The sequence below is a fragment of the Antechinus flavipes genome, chromosome 2 (assembly GCF_016432865.1).
Source record: "Antechinus flavipes isolate AdamAnt ecotype Samford, QLD, Australia chromosome 2, AdamAnt_v2, whole genome shotgun sequence".
Taxonomy (NCBI): domain Eukaryota; kingdom Metazoa; phylum Chordata; class Mammalia; order Dasyuromorphia; family Dasyuridae; genus Antechinus; species Antechinus flavipes.
Window position 1 is genome coordinate 23,854,742 of NC_067399.1, and position 15,676 is coordinate 23,870,417.

General features: G+C 50.2%; 1 protein-coding gene across 2 annotated transcripts in view; it reads right to left on the reverse strand.

Annotated features, from left to right (window-relative positions):
* Window positions 1-11,755: 11,755 nt before the first annotated feature.
* SPEF1 (sperm flagellar 1) overlaps window positions 11,756-15,676 on the reverse strand; it is a 14,715-nt gene continuing 10,794 nt past the window's right edge. For both annotated transcript variants that reach the window (XM_051974325.1, XM_051974324.1), the window contains exons 5-8: window positions 14,581-14,641; window positions 14,246-14,345; window positions 12,815-12,918; window positions 11,756-12,306 (exon numbers count right to left, since the gene is read on the reverse strand). In XM_051974325.1, coding sequence (XP_051830285.1) covers window positions 11,943-12,306; window positions 12,815-12,918; window positions 14,246-14,345; window positions 14,581-14,641 — 629 coding nt within the window. In that variant the 3' untranslated portion in view covers window positions 11,756-11,942. The remainder of the gene's footprint in view (window positions 12,307-12,814; window positions 12,919-14,245; window positions 14,346-14,580; window positions 14,642-15,676) is intronic.

The window sequence follows — 15,676 nt, forward strand, 5'->3', positions numbered from 1 at the left end:
GAAAGTGACCCCCGGGGAGTGACGCGGGAGTTAAACCCCCACCTTTGACGTCAAGGACCGCCCCGCCTCTCCCTCATTTGACGGATGGGGAAACGGAGGCCCCCGCCTCAGCCCGGGGACGCCACCAAGAACCCGTGGGCCGGCGCCTCGGGACAGGGGGGGACTTAAAATGCGGCCCAGCGGAGGGAGGAAGAATGGAGGGGCGGGGAGGGGGGGCCGGGCTGAATGGGACGAGGCGCACAGCGCCCGGCTTTTGGACCAGCAGGCGCGGGTCGGATTGAGTTGAATTGAAATCCCATCCTAGCGTTTAATTGAATCACGGGCGGCTCGGGGGCTGGCCTGAATTCCAATAATCCCCCTCCACTGCACAGCCCTTCAAACGCTTGACAACAGCGCAGACGTGTTCTCCACAGGTCCCGACCGGAGCGGGAAACCCCGGGTCCCGATCCCTCCTCAGTCACCCGCTGCTCGCCTCTGGGCAAATCACCAACCGCTCCCAGCCTCAGTGTTCCCATCTGGAAAATGGAACTCTGCCAGTAAGACCTGAGAAACACTGAAAAGTTCAGACATCCCCAAATTCTGATGATTTTTTTCCTGTTCCTTCCCTCAGGGAAGTCTCTGGAAAGGCTTCGAGGGGGGTGACGGCGCCTGTCTGTCATCCCCCGCCTGCCCGGCTAACCTCATCCGTCCGTCGATACGTGTTTATTTATTCATCAGCAGGTTGGCTTCGGGATAATGAAGGTTTGGACCTGCCAAGAGGGGCCTGGGCTAATTTCTATAGCGAGCGCCCGGCCCTCGCAACCGGAGCAAACCCAGCGGAGGCTGACCAGGAGGGCCGGGGCAGCGGCCGGACACCCGACACCGCCCCGGGGCGCTCCTCGGGAAAAGGAACCCGGCGTTTTAGCCTGAAGCGCGGCTGTTCCAGGCTGTTTGAACGGGAATATTCAAATCTGCAAGACTAGAGCTGGGACAATGGGGAGAAATGAATGAGCTGAAAACTTAGGCTCCCTAAAGTAGTTGGGGAATCAATCAGTCAATCAACAAACATTTCCCAACAGATATTTATTATACCTAATAGGGATTTATTATACCTGGGGATAGACAGAAGGGAAGCCCTTCTGCTCTCAGGCTGCTTTGCCCCTGGGTCACCGAGGCGGGTGACTTCCCTCCCTCCCTCCTTCCTTCCTTCCTTCCTTCCTTCCCTCCTTCTTCTTCCTTCCCTCCTTCCCTCCTTCCTTCCCTCCTTCCTTCCTTCCCTCCTTCTCCTTCCTTCCCTCCTTCCTTCCCTCTTTCCTTCCCTCCTTCCTTCCTTCCTTCTTCCCTCTTTCCCTCCTCTTTTCCTTCTTTCCACCTCTTCTTTTCTTCTCCTCTCTCTCTCTTTTCTCTCTCTGTTTTTCTCCTCCACCTTCCCCCCTCCCCGGTAAGAGGCTCAAAAGAGCAGAAATACTAAGAAAAGAATCCCCCCACAATCAGACTCACAAGTGGGATGAGCTTCCTCCTACCTTGAGGCCCTTAAAGGCAGGAGGTCTGCATTTCATCCCAGGACCTCTGCTGTCTCTTCCAACTCAGATCCTGTGATTCTGAAGCTAGAGGTTAGCCGTGGTCTTTTTCTCTGGGAAATGGGTCTGGAACTCCCATTTCATGGAATCATGGATCTAGGGTAGAAAGGTCATAGACTTACATGAACTGATGCTAAGTAAAGTGAGCAGAACCAAGAGAACATCATCCACAGCAACAACAAGATTATGTCACGGTCAACTGTGATGGACTTGGCTCTTTTCAACAATGAGGTGATTCAAGGCAATCCCAATAGACTTGTGATGGGCAGAGCCATCCCCTTCCAGAGAGACAACTATGGAGCAAAACATAGTATTTTCACTTTTTGTTTATTTTTTTCTTTTTCATGTTTTTTTCCCCCTTTTTATCTGATTTTCCTTGCTTGACATGACAGATTGCACAAAGTTAACCTCTATCAGATTACTTGCTGTCTTGGGGCAGGGGGAGATAAGGAAGGGAGGGAGGAAAATTTGGAACACAAAGTCTTATAAAAAAACAAATGTTGAAAACTATTCTTACATGTATTTGGAAAATAAAATACTATTGATTAAAAAAAAGGAAGAGAAAGAAGAAAGAAAGCGAGAGAAAGAAAAAGAGAGAAAGAGAGAAAGAAAGAAAAAAAGAAAGAAAGAAAGAAAGAAAGAAAGAAAGAAAGAAAAAAAGAAAGAAAGAAAGAAAGAAAGAAAGAAAAAAGAGAGAAAGAAAGAAAGAAAGAAAGAAAGAAAGAAAGAAAAAGAGAGTCATAGAACCATAGTATTTTTGAGACTTGGAAGATCTTAGTTAAATGGTTTCCCCAGGGTCATATAAGGACCAGAGCCAAGACTCCATTCCAAGCCATGTCCAGGGTTTTTTTTTTCTACAACACTGGGCTGATGCTAAGGAGATGATTGCAGACAGAGACAGGGATAAGGCCTAAGGTATAATGTGCCTTGGAGCAGAGTGAGGTCGGGCCTCCTGCTCCCCCAGCAGGGCCCAGATGCCTTAGGAAGCTGGAAAATGTTTTCCTGGCGCTCCCCGGGGTGTGCTGCACACCATCCGTAAAAGGTAAACAGCAACTCTGCGCTTCTGCTGTGGTTACCGACTCTCGAATCACAAATCGATGCTGTTGAGATGGAACTGATGGATTCTTTCCTCTACAGGCCAGCGGTCCACGCCCCAAGCACCAGGCTTGCCTCCGACAGCAGCCTTATTTACCCCCCTCCCCTGTCCATCCATGCTTCCACACACCGATCCATTACTCCCTTCTTAAATAAATTAATAACTCAAAAATTAATAACCTAAGTATTACAGGATTAAGTGGAGCCGTCTCTCCACCACCAGTAGGAGAGAAAGGCAGGATTCGGACATTCTGAGTTCTGACCGAACATTTCCAGAAATCCCACTTTCTCCAGTTGTATCCTGGCTACCCTGTCCTCACCGGTAGGTCTGTCCTGTATAGCCCAAGGCCTAACAGAGTCCAGAGGACAGCAGAAGAAATCCTTCCTACCCCAAGCGATTCGTTAAATGCTCCGTGCCTCAGTTTACTCATCTGTCCAATGAGGGGATTGGACTCTGTGACCATTAAGGTTCCTTCCAGTTATAAATCTATGATTGTGTGGTTCCCACAGATGTTACTTTCTCCTACCTGCCACAAAAATATTGTATTTTGTATATATTCATGTCTACTTCATATATATATTAGATATTCAATTATCTGGGTACACTGAGCTTCCCACCTAGATTGTAAACTCCCTGAAGGCAGGAACTGCTTCCCTTTTAAGCCCTTCGTTCTGAGGACAGGGCCCAGCCCAGGGGAGGTCTGTAATAAATGCCTGGGGCCTGATCTCCAGGGCCATTGGAGGGCTCAGAGGAGATGCTGTGGAGAAAGTGGCTTGGAAACCTGGTAATGACGTCAGCGAATGTTAGCCAGTGCCACATAAATTCCCCCACGAAATGATCCTGCTAAAAGGTTTGCAAGGAAGCCTGGGGAGCCTGGGACTGTGTCGGAGTGGGCGGCCGGCTTCTCCTCTCATGAAATCATTGTCCTGGGGCTCTTGTGGCAAGGCCTGGGGCGCTCCCTGTGGCGGGACCCCTACTTTGCCCCTCTAAATATGGATGAGGAAAGAGAAGGAATGGAGAAAAGAAGAGAAAAAGAAAGGAGAGGAGCAGGAGCCCGAGCCCGAGAAGGATAGAGAGATCAGGGTTTCAGCCTCGCCTTCAGGCTCAGACAAAGAGCTTCCTCTGCACTTGTCGTCCCTGAGGCCCCGGCCTCTCCTCCCATCTCCATGGTGCCCATCACCATGACACCAGAAGATTTCTCGCTCAGACCCAGCTAGTTCTCCCAGAGTCCCGAGGCGGGAGGGGGAGGGGGGAGCAGTTGGAAGCCTCAGTGCTTGATGTAGCTGGGAGTGGGGGGGAGGCAAAGGACAGGAGGGAAGGAACTGCCTCCTGTGACATGAGGGACCTTGCAGAGGCTCCAGCTCATCCTGAGGAGGTATTTCTGCTCTTCTGAGGCTCTTACTGGGGAGGGGGGGAAAGTGGAGGAGAAAGAAACAGAGAGAGAGAGAGAGAGAGAGAGAGAGAGAGAGAGAGAGAGAGAGAGAAAGAGAGAGAGAGAGAGAGAGAAAGGAGAAGAAAAGAAGAGATGGAGGGAAGAGGGAGAAAGGAAGGAAGGAAGAAGGAAGGAAGGAAGGAAGGAAGGAAGGAAGGAAGGAAGGAAGGAAGGAAGGAAGGAAGGAAGGAAGGAAGGAAGAGAAGGAAGGAAGGAAGGAAGGAAGAGAAGGAAGGAAGGAAGGGAGGGAGGGAGGGAAAGGAAAGAGGGAGGAAGGGAGGGAAAGGAAAGAGGGAGGAAGGGAGGGAAAGGAAAGAGGGAAGGAGGAAGGAAGGGAGGAAGGAAGGAAGAGAGGAAGGAAGGAAGGAAAGAAAGGAGAGAGGAAGGGAGGAAAGGGGGAAGGAAGGGAGAGAGGGAAGAAGGAAGGAAGGAAGAAGGAAGGAAGGAAGAGAGGAAGGCAGGAATGAAAGAAAGGAGAGAGGAAGGGAGGAAAGGGGGAAGGAAGGGAGAGAGGGAAGAAGGAAGGAAGGAAGGAAGAAGGAAAAAAGGAAGGAAGGAAGGAAGGAAGGAAACTGGAAGAGAGCTAGAGAGAAAACAGACTCCCCCAAATATCACAGTAGCTGAGTAGAGAGTCAGGAAGCTAGAATGGAGTCCCTCTGTGGCCTCAGTGTCTGATTAGGTGGAAACGGGCTGGAAAGAGCCAGTCTCTGCCTGATCCTCCCCTCCAGGAGCTCCAAGCCTAGTGACCTAGTGGTCCTGCCTCCTCGAGGATCAGTGAGCAGAATCTAGCTTCCCAAGAGCCCATCCGGCGACCTTGCTAAAGGACCAGGGACCGTGCACAAGCTCCGGGGCCTGAACTCTCCATCTCTCCAGCTTGCATCTTGGAGGCCCACTGGCCTGAGCAGTGAGCAATTCAGCTGGCTATTTCCAGCCTTGCTTCCCACAGCCCATTTGGATAACGGCTATCTCCCACAACCACCCAGTTCTGGAGGCAGGATCAGGTCCGCTGCCATTCCTACCAGAAGTGCGTTGATTTATTCTCCTGTGGCCCCGCTCACTAGCCCTTAATTCCAGCATTTCCCCTATTAGAATATAAGGCCATTGAGGGCCGGAAGAGAGCAAGCATTTATTAAGTATCTACTATGTACAGTCTTCTATAGGCACTATAGTAGTCTCACAGGACTCAGCACTGGGACTTGGCAGGCCCCTGGGTAGGGCGACACGGGACTCTTGGCCACTGGGAAGGCTGCTGATGGTAACAATCCAACGTGCTTTTATGATGCGCCGAAGGCCACTGACGGGCCAAAGACCTACGGCCCCTCTCCACTACTCCGTGCTGATGGGCCACGCTGACTAGAGATAGGGACGCAGTCCTGCGGCGAGGGGCCGGACGCTGCCGCAGGATTCTCAACAGACCATCATCAGTCAGTGCTGAAAACACAGAGCTTTTACCTCAGGTTGAAGCCGGTCCCTCCTCAGTGGCTGAAGTTCTGAAAACCCAAGCAGGGATTGTGGTGCCCTTAGCGCCTTTCCTTTGGCAAAGTCCCCGGAGCTGATCTATCCCAGCTGAGATCTACAAGGTAGGTGGGGTCCATGCTTATACACAAGCTCTATTACAAGAGGAGTTATCTCCCAGAAGTTCAAGGATGCTTCCATTGTCCATCGCTATAAAGAGAAAAGGAGGGGCAGCTAGATAGCGTAGTGGATAGAGCGCCTGCCCGGAGGACCTGAGTTCAGAACCAACCTCAAACACTTAAACTTCCTGGCTGTGTGACCCTTGGCAAGTCACTTAACTTCAATTGCCCCAGAAAAAAAAAAAGTCATTGGGCAGGAGAAGATACCAGACCCTGAGGGCCTTTCCTGACAGAAGGGTCAAGCTTTCCAACTCAACTGGAACTCCCACTGGCTGGCCACGTTGTTCCAAGGCCTCGCTTAAAAGACAATTTTATGGAGAACTCACGGAGAGCAAACACTCATGAGTGTGGTGGTCAGAAGCAGTGATCCACGGACCCCCTCAAAGTCTCTTAAGAACTTTGGAGTGGGCATGGGAGTCCCTGGCAGGAGCTCTGCCCAGCACTCAGCCGAGAAGGGGCTGTGAGTGGTGCAGAACTGCGGTCGCTCCAAGGAAACAGAAGATGCCCAAATTTAGAGCCATCTCAGCCCCAAATGTTCACATGGCCGCCGGCGGTACGTCCTCCTGAGCTCAGTCAGACACCCCGATCCTCCATCCCATCACGGTGCCTCTTCAAGAACGGAGGACAAAACTGGTGCCTTAGTGCATGTGATATATATCATCTCATTTAGAACTCACAGCGCTGAGAGCTAGATGGTTGTTATCCCCATTTTACAGTTAAGGAAACTGAGGCAGACAGCATTTAAGTGATTTGCCCAGTGCTCACTGACAGTGAGCGGGGGCCTAATTGGAATTCAGGCCTTCCTGACTCCAGGCAAGGTGTCCTATCCGCATTTCTTTTGTAGATGCATCCCCGGCTAAGCTCAGCAAATACTGTTTAATAAATGTGTTTTCCTCCTTTCATTGTTATCTTTGTGAACTAGATGCTGACACTGTGCTGAAGGACACAGAAAGGAAGACGTGGTCCCTGGCATCCTGAAGCTAAACACGAAGCAGGAGGGGTCCACACAAAGCAGGGAGGATTCAAGGCTAAATAAACAGGGCTGCCCAGGGAGCAGTGTGTTGTTCGGAGACCGCGTGAGACCGCCGGGAAGGAGACAAAGAGAAGGAAGGAGAACTTCTAAAATGGGGGGAAGCCAGAGGAACAAAGCAGAAGTGGAAGAATACAACAGCTCAAACAGGGAATAGTGAATGAAGGAGCCTATCTGAGACACGAGGAGCCTTAACTCTAATCCTAACCAGGACCGTCACTTTAAACAAAACCTGAACCCTAACTGTAATTATAGTGGTAACCCTAACTTTAAACAAAACCCAAATCCTAACTCTTAACTGTAAGCATAACATGAAATAAAAAGCAAAACCTAACTCTAAACCTAATCTGAACTGAAACCATAACAATAACCCTAACTTTAAACAAAACCCAAACCCTAACTCTTAACTGTAACCATAACATGAAATAAAAAGCAAAACCTAACTCTAAACCTAATCCAGACTGAAACCATAACAATAATCCTAACTTTAAACAAAACCTGAACCCTAACTGTAATTATAATGGTAACCCTAACTTGCAACAAAACCCAAATCCTAACTCTTAACTGTAGCCATAACATAAAATAAAAAGCAAAACCTAACTCTAAATCTAATCTGAACTGGAACCATAACAATAATCCTAACTTTAAACAAAACCTGAACCCTAACTGTAATTATAATGGTAACCCTAACTTGCAACAAAACCCAAATCCTAACTCTTAACTGTAGCCATAACATAAAATAAAAAGCAAAACCTAACTCTAAACCTAATCCAGACTGAAACCATAACAATAACCCTAACTTGAAACAAAACCCAAATCCTAACTCTTAACTGTAACCATAATGAAATAAAAAGCAAAACCTAACTCTAAACCTAATCCAGACTGAAACCATAACAATAACCCTAACTTGAAACAAAACCCAAATCCTAACTCTTAACTGTAACCATAACATAAAATAAAAAGCAAAGCCTAACTCTAAACCTAATCTGAACTGGAACCATAACAATAACCCTAACTTTAAACAAAACCCAACCCTAACGCTAACCCTAACTTGAAACAAAACTCAAATCCTAACTCTTAACTGTAACCATAATGAAATAAAAAGCAAAACCTAACTCTAAACCTAATCCAGACTGAAACCATAACAATAACCCTAACTTGAAACAAAACCCAAATCCTAACTCTTAACTTCAAAACCCTAATTCTAACTCTCACCCTAACCCTAAATCGAACCCTAAGAATAACCATAACTTCAACAAAACCTGAACACTAACCCTAACTGCAACCATAAGAGTAACCAGAACTTTAAACAAAACATGAACCCCTAACCCTAGCTGTAAACCATAAATGAAATCCAAACCATAATTCTAACCTTAACCGGAGCCCTAAGAGTAACCAAAACTTTAAATAAAACCTGAACCTGAACCTGAACCCTAGCTCTAACCCTAACCCTAACTTTGAACAAAACCTGAACCTAACACTAACCTGAACTCAACCCAAACCTTGACTGTAACCACAAAGTAACCCTGACTTAAAAACACCCCTACCCTAACTTTAAACAAAAGCTGAACTCTAACCCTAACTAACCATAATGGTAACCATAACATTAAGCAAAACCCGACCCCTAACGTTAACATTAACCCTAACTGTAACCATAAGAGTAATCATGGTTTTAAACAAAACCTGAGCCCTAACCCTAACTGTAACTATAACTTTAAATAAAACCCAAACCTGAACCCTTATTCTAACCATAACCCTTAGAGGAACCCCAACTTTAAATAAAACCTGAATCTTAATTCTAATCTTAACCTTAAGTGTAACCATAAATTTAAACAAAGCCTGAACCCTAATTCTAACCCTAACCTTAAGTGTAACCATAATTTTAAACAAAGCCTGAACCCTAATTCTAACCCTAACCTTAAGTGTAACCATAATTTTAAACAAAGCCTGAACCCTAATTCTAACCCTAACCTTAAGTGTAACCATAATTTTAAACAAAGCCTGAACCCTAATTCTAACCCTAACCTTAAGTGTAACCATAATTTTAAACAAAGCCTGAACCCTAATTCTAACCCTAACCTTAAGTGTAACCATAATTTTAAACAAAGCCTGGACCCTATCTCTAACCCTAACCATAACAGTAAGTATAAGCATAACTTTAAACAAAACTTGAACCCTAACTCTAACATTAACCCTCAGGGTAACTTGTAGAGGGCTGAAACCCCAAAAAGGTGTGCTTGAATCAGACCACGAGCACTTAGGCCCATTACCTATTCGATGTGAGACAATGACTCCATTAGCATAGGTTTGGCTAAGGCTCCTCTCCCTGTTGGTGCTTGCTGGATGTTTGGTGTTAAGATAATCATAGGCAAGGATTGGAGGGCGGGGAGAGGGGCGAGAGGCACTTGGCAGCAGGATGAGGAGAGAAGTTGGTGACTGTGGACTCCAGAATCCAGGATTTTGCTTGTCCGCCTCCTTCACCTCTCCCCTTGAAGACCAAGGACTTTAATTTATCCTGACTCTGTCTGATCCTGAGGCCTCCAGGGAACTAATTTGTACTTTACAGTAACCATAAGAGTAATCATGGTTTTAAACAAAACCTGAACCCTAACTGTAACTATAACTTTAAACCCAAATCCAAATCCTTATTCTAACCTTAACCATAAGAGGAACTCCAACTTTAACCAAAACCTAAACCCTAACCCTAAGTGTAACTATAACCATAACTTTAAACAAAACCCAAACCCTAACTCTAACCCTAACCATAACAATAGGGATAATCCTAACTTGAAACAAAACCCTAAGTCTAACCCTAAATGTCACCATAGCAGTAGCCATAACTTTAAATAAAATCTGAACCCAGCCCTCACTGTGGGAAAGAAGGGCCCAAATTAGGCTTCAGGTGCCAAGTAGAAAATGTTAGTCACTGGAGGATTTCGAAGGCCCAGTGACTGATGGGAAAATCACTAAATTTGGAATCAAAGACTTAGGGTTCGAGACCACCTTCTCTCCTCACTAGCTACATGAGGTCATCTAGATCATCCAGATACTTCAGCGTATAGAGCACCAGGCCTGGAGTTCAAATCCAGCCTCTGACATTTACTAGCTGTATGACCCTGGCCAAGTCCCTTGTTTGCCTCAGTTTCCTCATCTGTAAAATGAGCTGAAGAAGGAAAGGGCAAATCCTCCACTATGTTTACCAAAAAAACCCAACATGGAGTGATGAAGACTTGGACACGTCTCAAAAATGACTGAACAAGAGGTAACACTTGCTGGCATTGTGTCCATTCCTATGCTTTCTCCTCCAAACGGAGAGTTCCTTCTCCTGAGGGGCGCCCACCCCACTCATGCTGCCTTCAGACCCAGCCCAGTCCAGGACCCCTTAGGCTACTTCTCTTCCTGCCCCTTTGGAATGGAAGCTTCTGGCGGTCTGCCTTTCCTTGTGCTTATATTCTCGGTGTTTAGCACATAGAATGCCCTTAATAAAAGTGGTTTTGGGCGACATCGGAATGGAGTCTTTTTCTGTACGTAATCGTGTGAGAACAAAATCTCAGCTCCTGCGTTTTCCTCCTCAGAGGTGGGAGGTCAGCTTCCCTGGGGAAGAACTAGGACGTCGGAGTCCCCGAAGAGCGTCAGAAGCAGTCGTATTTTGGCATCCTCCTTAATCACCTCGGGAGCCGGCCAGCTCTTCCCTATCCTGCAACGACTCCTCGCTGATAACTAAGCTGTGCATGGGCCCCCCCCAACGCCCCCCCAGTGTACCCACATACAGCTTGTAACTGTGTTCATCTGCACGCCGTCTCTCATTAAAATGTCACGGGCCCGTCTGTGCGTTTCTCGGTAACCCCAGTGCTTAGCTCAGGGTTTAATCACTGCGTGCTGACTGACTTACCACAGAGACATCCATTCAGAAACGTCTGCTGCTCGATGGTGGGCACGGGCTAGGAGAGGGCATCGTTCCTCCAGCCTCTGAAATTATTAGCAACCCAGAGCCAGGAGGGCTTGAAGGGATGGCTCGGGCCAGACGGCCGCAAGTACCGGATGTAGGTAGAGCATCGTCCTGTCGGGCAAGGGCAGCTTTCTGCAGGAGAACCAGCGGCCTCTACCAGACATGGTCAGGGGGCAAGGATGGTTTTCAGGGACTGGAGGAGGGAATCATGGGTAATCCTGCAGGAGAACCAGCGGCCTCTACCAGACTTGGTCAGGGGGCAAGGATGGTTTTCAGGGAATGGAGGAGGGAATCATGGGTAATTCTGCAGGAGAACCAGCTACCTCTACAAGACTTGGTCAGGGGGCAAGGATGGTTCTCAGGGAATGGGAGAGGGAATCATGGGTAATTCTGCAGGAGAACCAGCTACCTCTACAAGATTTGGCCTGAGGGCCAAGCCATAGTTACCCCACCTCCCCCTTTGGTCTCCTGACCTCCTTTCTCCCATACCCTTCTCCTAGCAGAGCCACAAGGCTATTACTGGGGCCCACTGTCCCAGAAGAGCTTGGCTGCCAAGTTGAGCAACCATTATGTGCTGAGAATTAGAGATCAAAACCCCATGGAGTCCTAGAGGTCAACTGATGACCAGGGTCAGGGGCCCACAGTGACCAGTGCATGGAGCTGGTCTCTGGCAGGATTAAGGGGATAATCTCTGGCAAAGGTTAGGGAGATTTGGCTTTGACAAGGTTAAAGGGCAGCCTTGGGCCAGAGCTTTGGTCCATTTTTGAGAAGTTTAGGTAGGAGTCTGGGTTCAGGTTAGAATTCACCTCTGGTTCATCAGGGGTCAGTCAGCTTTTCTCTACATGACACCAAAGGCCTTGGTGGACGATTAGCCTCTGACCTCCCGCTTGGGCGCTGGGACTGCGGCTAAGCCATCGATTCTGGCAGGGCTGGCCTTTTAGTGACCAAGGCCACAGAGCTAGGGGCGACTTCCCAGAAGCCAAAGGGTCAAAGGTAGCAAGTGGGCACGCTAAAGATCCAGGAGCCCAGGGGCCGACACAAGGATCAGTCAGTACTATTGGAGCGATACATGTTTATTGGGGAAGGACGTCCCAGCTCTCTCCCCAGCATCCTTCTCTAACCCAGCCCTTCTTCCTTGGGGACCTCGGGGACAGGAGGACCCAGTGGCCTCTGCTTCCCGGCACTGAGAAGGGCCGGTCCATAGCCAGGAGGCCTTCCTCAGAGCCTGTGGCAGTCTACACCCTAACCCCTAGTCTGGACGTCCTGGCCACTGGAAGCCCCGGCCTGCACTGGCGCTCTTGGCCCACAACAGGAAAGAAGGGAGCCTGGAGGTGGGGAGGTGGTCAGCCCGGGGCAAGGAGGGAACCTGGAAAGCCCTGGCGCATCCTGCTCTGGTTCAGCACGAGGTGACACAAGGCTTCGGCTGATGGTACCCAGTGACGAGCCAGCTTCAGCTGGCAGTAAGGGCCAGGACAACGTCCTCCCAGAGCAAGTGGAGGCTGGGGGGCTCTCTAAACAGCCCTCTGTGGTCCCTGGGCCTGGGACTTCAGGAAGCAGGCAAGATGTCCGGGCTCTGTGTCCAGATTCCAAGGGATGCCTGTTTTGCCTGGCCCGGGGGAGGAGGAGGCTGAGTCCAAAATGGGGAAAGGTGTGGGGCTTAGAAGGCAAGGCTGGCTCCCCACTGCACCCGTGGCCCCGACCCACTTCCCCTCCCACCTTTGTGCCTCTCAGCACGCACTCTCCCAGCACCAGCTGGTTCCGTGGCAAGGGGGTCTGCCCCACCTCAGGGCTGACGTGGCAAATGTCTCCAGGAGGTGCTCAACGCCCTTCCTGGGCTGGAGGGACTTTCCACAAGGGAAGGAAGAAGTCCTGATTTAGGAGTTTTCTTGGGTCCCACTCAGGGGCTTCCCACCCAGGCTCCGAGACTCCAAGCCGAGCCTCGGAGCTGTCACTTACTGCCCACAACAGGGCAGGAACGTCTAAGGGAGCAGGATTGCAGGACAACAGGTCAGTCTGTTCAGCTGGGCCTGGATATGTTGGTAACGGCACTTCCAGGAAGGGAGACTACAGGGGGAAGGGGACTGGCCCAGGGTCTCCAGACTCGCTCCGCTCACCGCGGCTTGCGCTGGGCTTGCTGGAGGCGCCGACTCAGGTCATCAATGCGAACATTTTTGAGCTGCAGCAGATGCTCCAGGCGTCGGACCTTCATCTGAAGGACCTGAAGGGCCAAGACAGCAAGGATTTCATCCCCTACCCCTGGCCCAGCGGCTTCAGGTACACTTGCACCTCATTCTCTCAGTGGGCTGGGCAAAACCACTCATTCAACTACCCATCCAACTGTCCATCCATCCATCCATCCATCCATCCATCCATCTACCCACCCGTCTACCCATCCAGCCATCCAGCCAGCCATTAACACATCCATCCATCCATCCGCCCATCCATCCATCTATCCACTCATCTATCCATCCATCCATCCATTTACCCACCCATCTACTCATCCATCTATCCATCCATCCATATACACATCCATCCACCCATCCATCTATCTATCCATGCATCTACCCACCCATCTACCCATCGAGCCATCCACCCATCCATTTACACATCCATCCATCCATCTATCCATCCATCCATCCATCCCCCATCCATCCATCATCCATCCCCCCATCCATCCATCCATTTACACATCCATCCATCCATCTATCCATCCATTCATCTACCCACCCATCTACCATCCATCTATCCATCCATCCAACCATTCATCTACCCACCCACCCACCCACCCATCCATCCACCCACCCACCCACTCATCCATCTATCCGTTCATTTGACAGGCATTACTAACTTTCACTCTGTACCACACCCTGGAAAAGGAAGCCAGAACCATCAGGGCCCTTGTCTCAAGGGGCTTCCATTCTGGAGGAGTCAGTCTAAGTAAATGACATGTGCACCCATCTATGTACCACATACATGTGCCCGTGTGTGTGCGTGTGTGTGCACAGGCTGCGTGGGAAGTAGGGGGAGTCATTTCCGAGGGGAAGCACTCGGAGAAGTTCGCTGAGGAAAGGCTCCCTGGGGGATGTGGCTCTTGAGCTGAGTTTGGAGGGAAGCAGGGGGGGCCGGAGTCCGTGCCAGAGGACAGATGGTGTAGCCATGGAGATGGGATGCTGTGGGTGAGGAGCTGGGTCAATGGGTACAGGTATGGATGTAGGTGTGGGTGTATGTGTGTGCTTTATTGTGTATCATATATTTACCTGAGACAATCACATACTGGGATGAGACACTTGCTTCTGCTGGGAGGCCGGGCCTCTCAAATCCCTGCTCTGACTCAGTTCCCCCATTATTTGCCACCCCCCCAATTCCTCGTACCCACTTTGCCAAATCAGTAGAAAGACCCCCTCGTGGTGGGCTGTCTCCTGACCCATCAGTGTCCTTTCCCTGCAGACTCCCCTTGGGAGCAGGGACTGTCCCTGCCGGCTTTCCTACCTGGCGCACCTTGCAAACACGAGGTGTCCAATAAACACCCCGGGACGGAGGCTCACCTGGACCGTCTCCTGGGACGCCAGCAGTTCTTGTTCCTTCTCGGCGATCTGCACGAGGAAGCTCGGTTCCCCTTGCAAGGCCTGGCTGTACTTGCCTCCCCTGGGGAAGAGGAGGGGCCCTGAGACACATCCCGGCTGGCTCTCGGCCAGTGCTCCCCATCTCTCCCCTTTGGGCCGTTTCTCTCCCTTGCCCTCCAGACTCCCACCTCCTTCCCCACCCACTTCTGACCCTCCCCAGCCCAGACCCCTCCAGAGGCATCCAGGTTAATCTGGGGCGAGAAACCCCCATTGCTGAGCTCCTGAGACATCCTGGCTGCCCGGGGAGGCGCCCTTACCTGGGCTGCCCTGCTTTCCGGGGTTCCGTGGAGCCATCCCCGCGGGGCTTCTGGGAGAAACCTGAAGGAGGGGGGGAAGGCTGGTGAGAGGAAGCCGTGGGGTCTTCTCTTACATGGGGCTCTAGGACGGGACGAGGGAAGGCACTCCCCCCCCACCCCCGGGCACACACCCCTCAGGAGCAATCTAGATCAAAATCTAAAGCCAAAAGATCTGAGTTCAAGTCCTGCCTCATCCCTCACCAGCCATTTAACCATGGACAAGACCCAGTCTCCCTTGAGGACCAGTTATTTTCTGTTTATAATGAGGTTTGCAATGGTGTTTTTTAACTTGTTTCATATTTAAGTTTAAAATAAATTCAGAAGTTTACCCAAAAAACAAAGCTCTAAAAATAATGTAAAATCAATAAAGTGAGAAGGCTGAACAGCTCCTGGGCTCAGTAAATTGGGGAGGGGGGGCCACAGATGGTCAGCCTCCGACCCAGAGTGGGAATAAGGGGGGGCTCGGCCAACACTCTTCCTCCAGCCACATCCCGCTTTCTCCCAGAGTCACCTCCTCCCGGAAGCCTCCCTGATTAGCCCCTCCCAGCCGCCACTTCGGCGGGCTTCCCAGACTGTAGAACTTTCTCTTTCCAGTTGTCTTTGTTGTCTGCTTTGCCTTATGAGCGCTTTGGGGAGGGGGTGCGAGGGAGTCAGAAGAACCAGAGATCAGGCCTCAGCCACTGAACAGCTGCGTGACCCCGGGCAAGTCATGTGAACTCTGCCTCAGTTTCCTGATCTGTAGAATGTGGATAATGTTGCATCCGCCTCCCAGGGTCATTGTATCAATGATATAACAACTGTGAGGAGCTCAGCACGTGGCTGGCCCAAGTAAACACCACAGAAGGCTGTCTGTCTCCTTCCTCATCAATGCTGGGATCCCCAAGGGCAAGGACCCCATCTGGCCAGAGAGACTCGAGCTTCCCTGAAAACAAGTACCCTGGCTCTCCCTGGGGGGGCTCAGGACCTGCTCTGGGCAGCAGCTGCCCCCGAAGGCAGGTCTCGGGGTGGCCCTGGGAGTGGGGCACAAGGGACTCCTCAGTCCCCCTGTCTTCCTCCC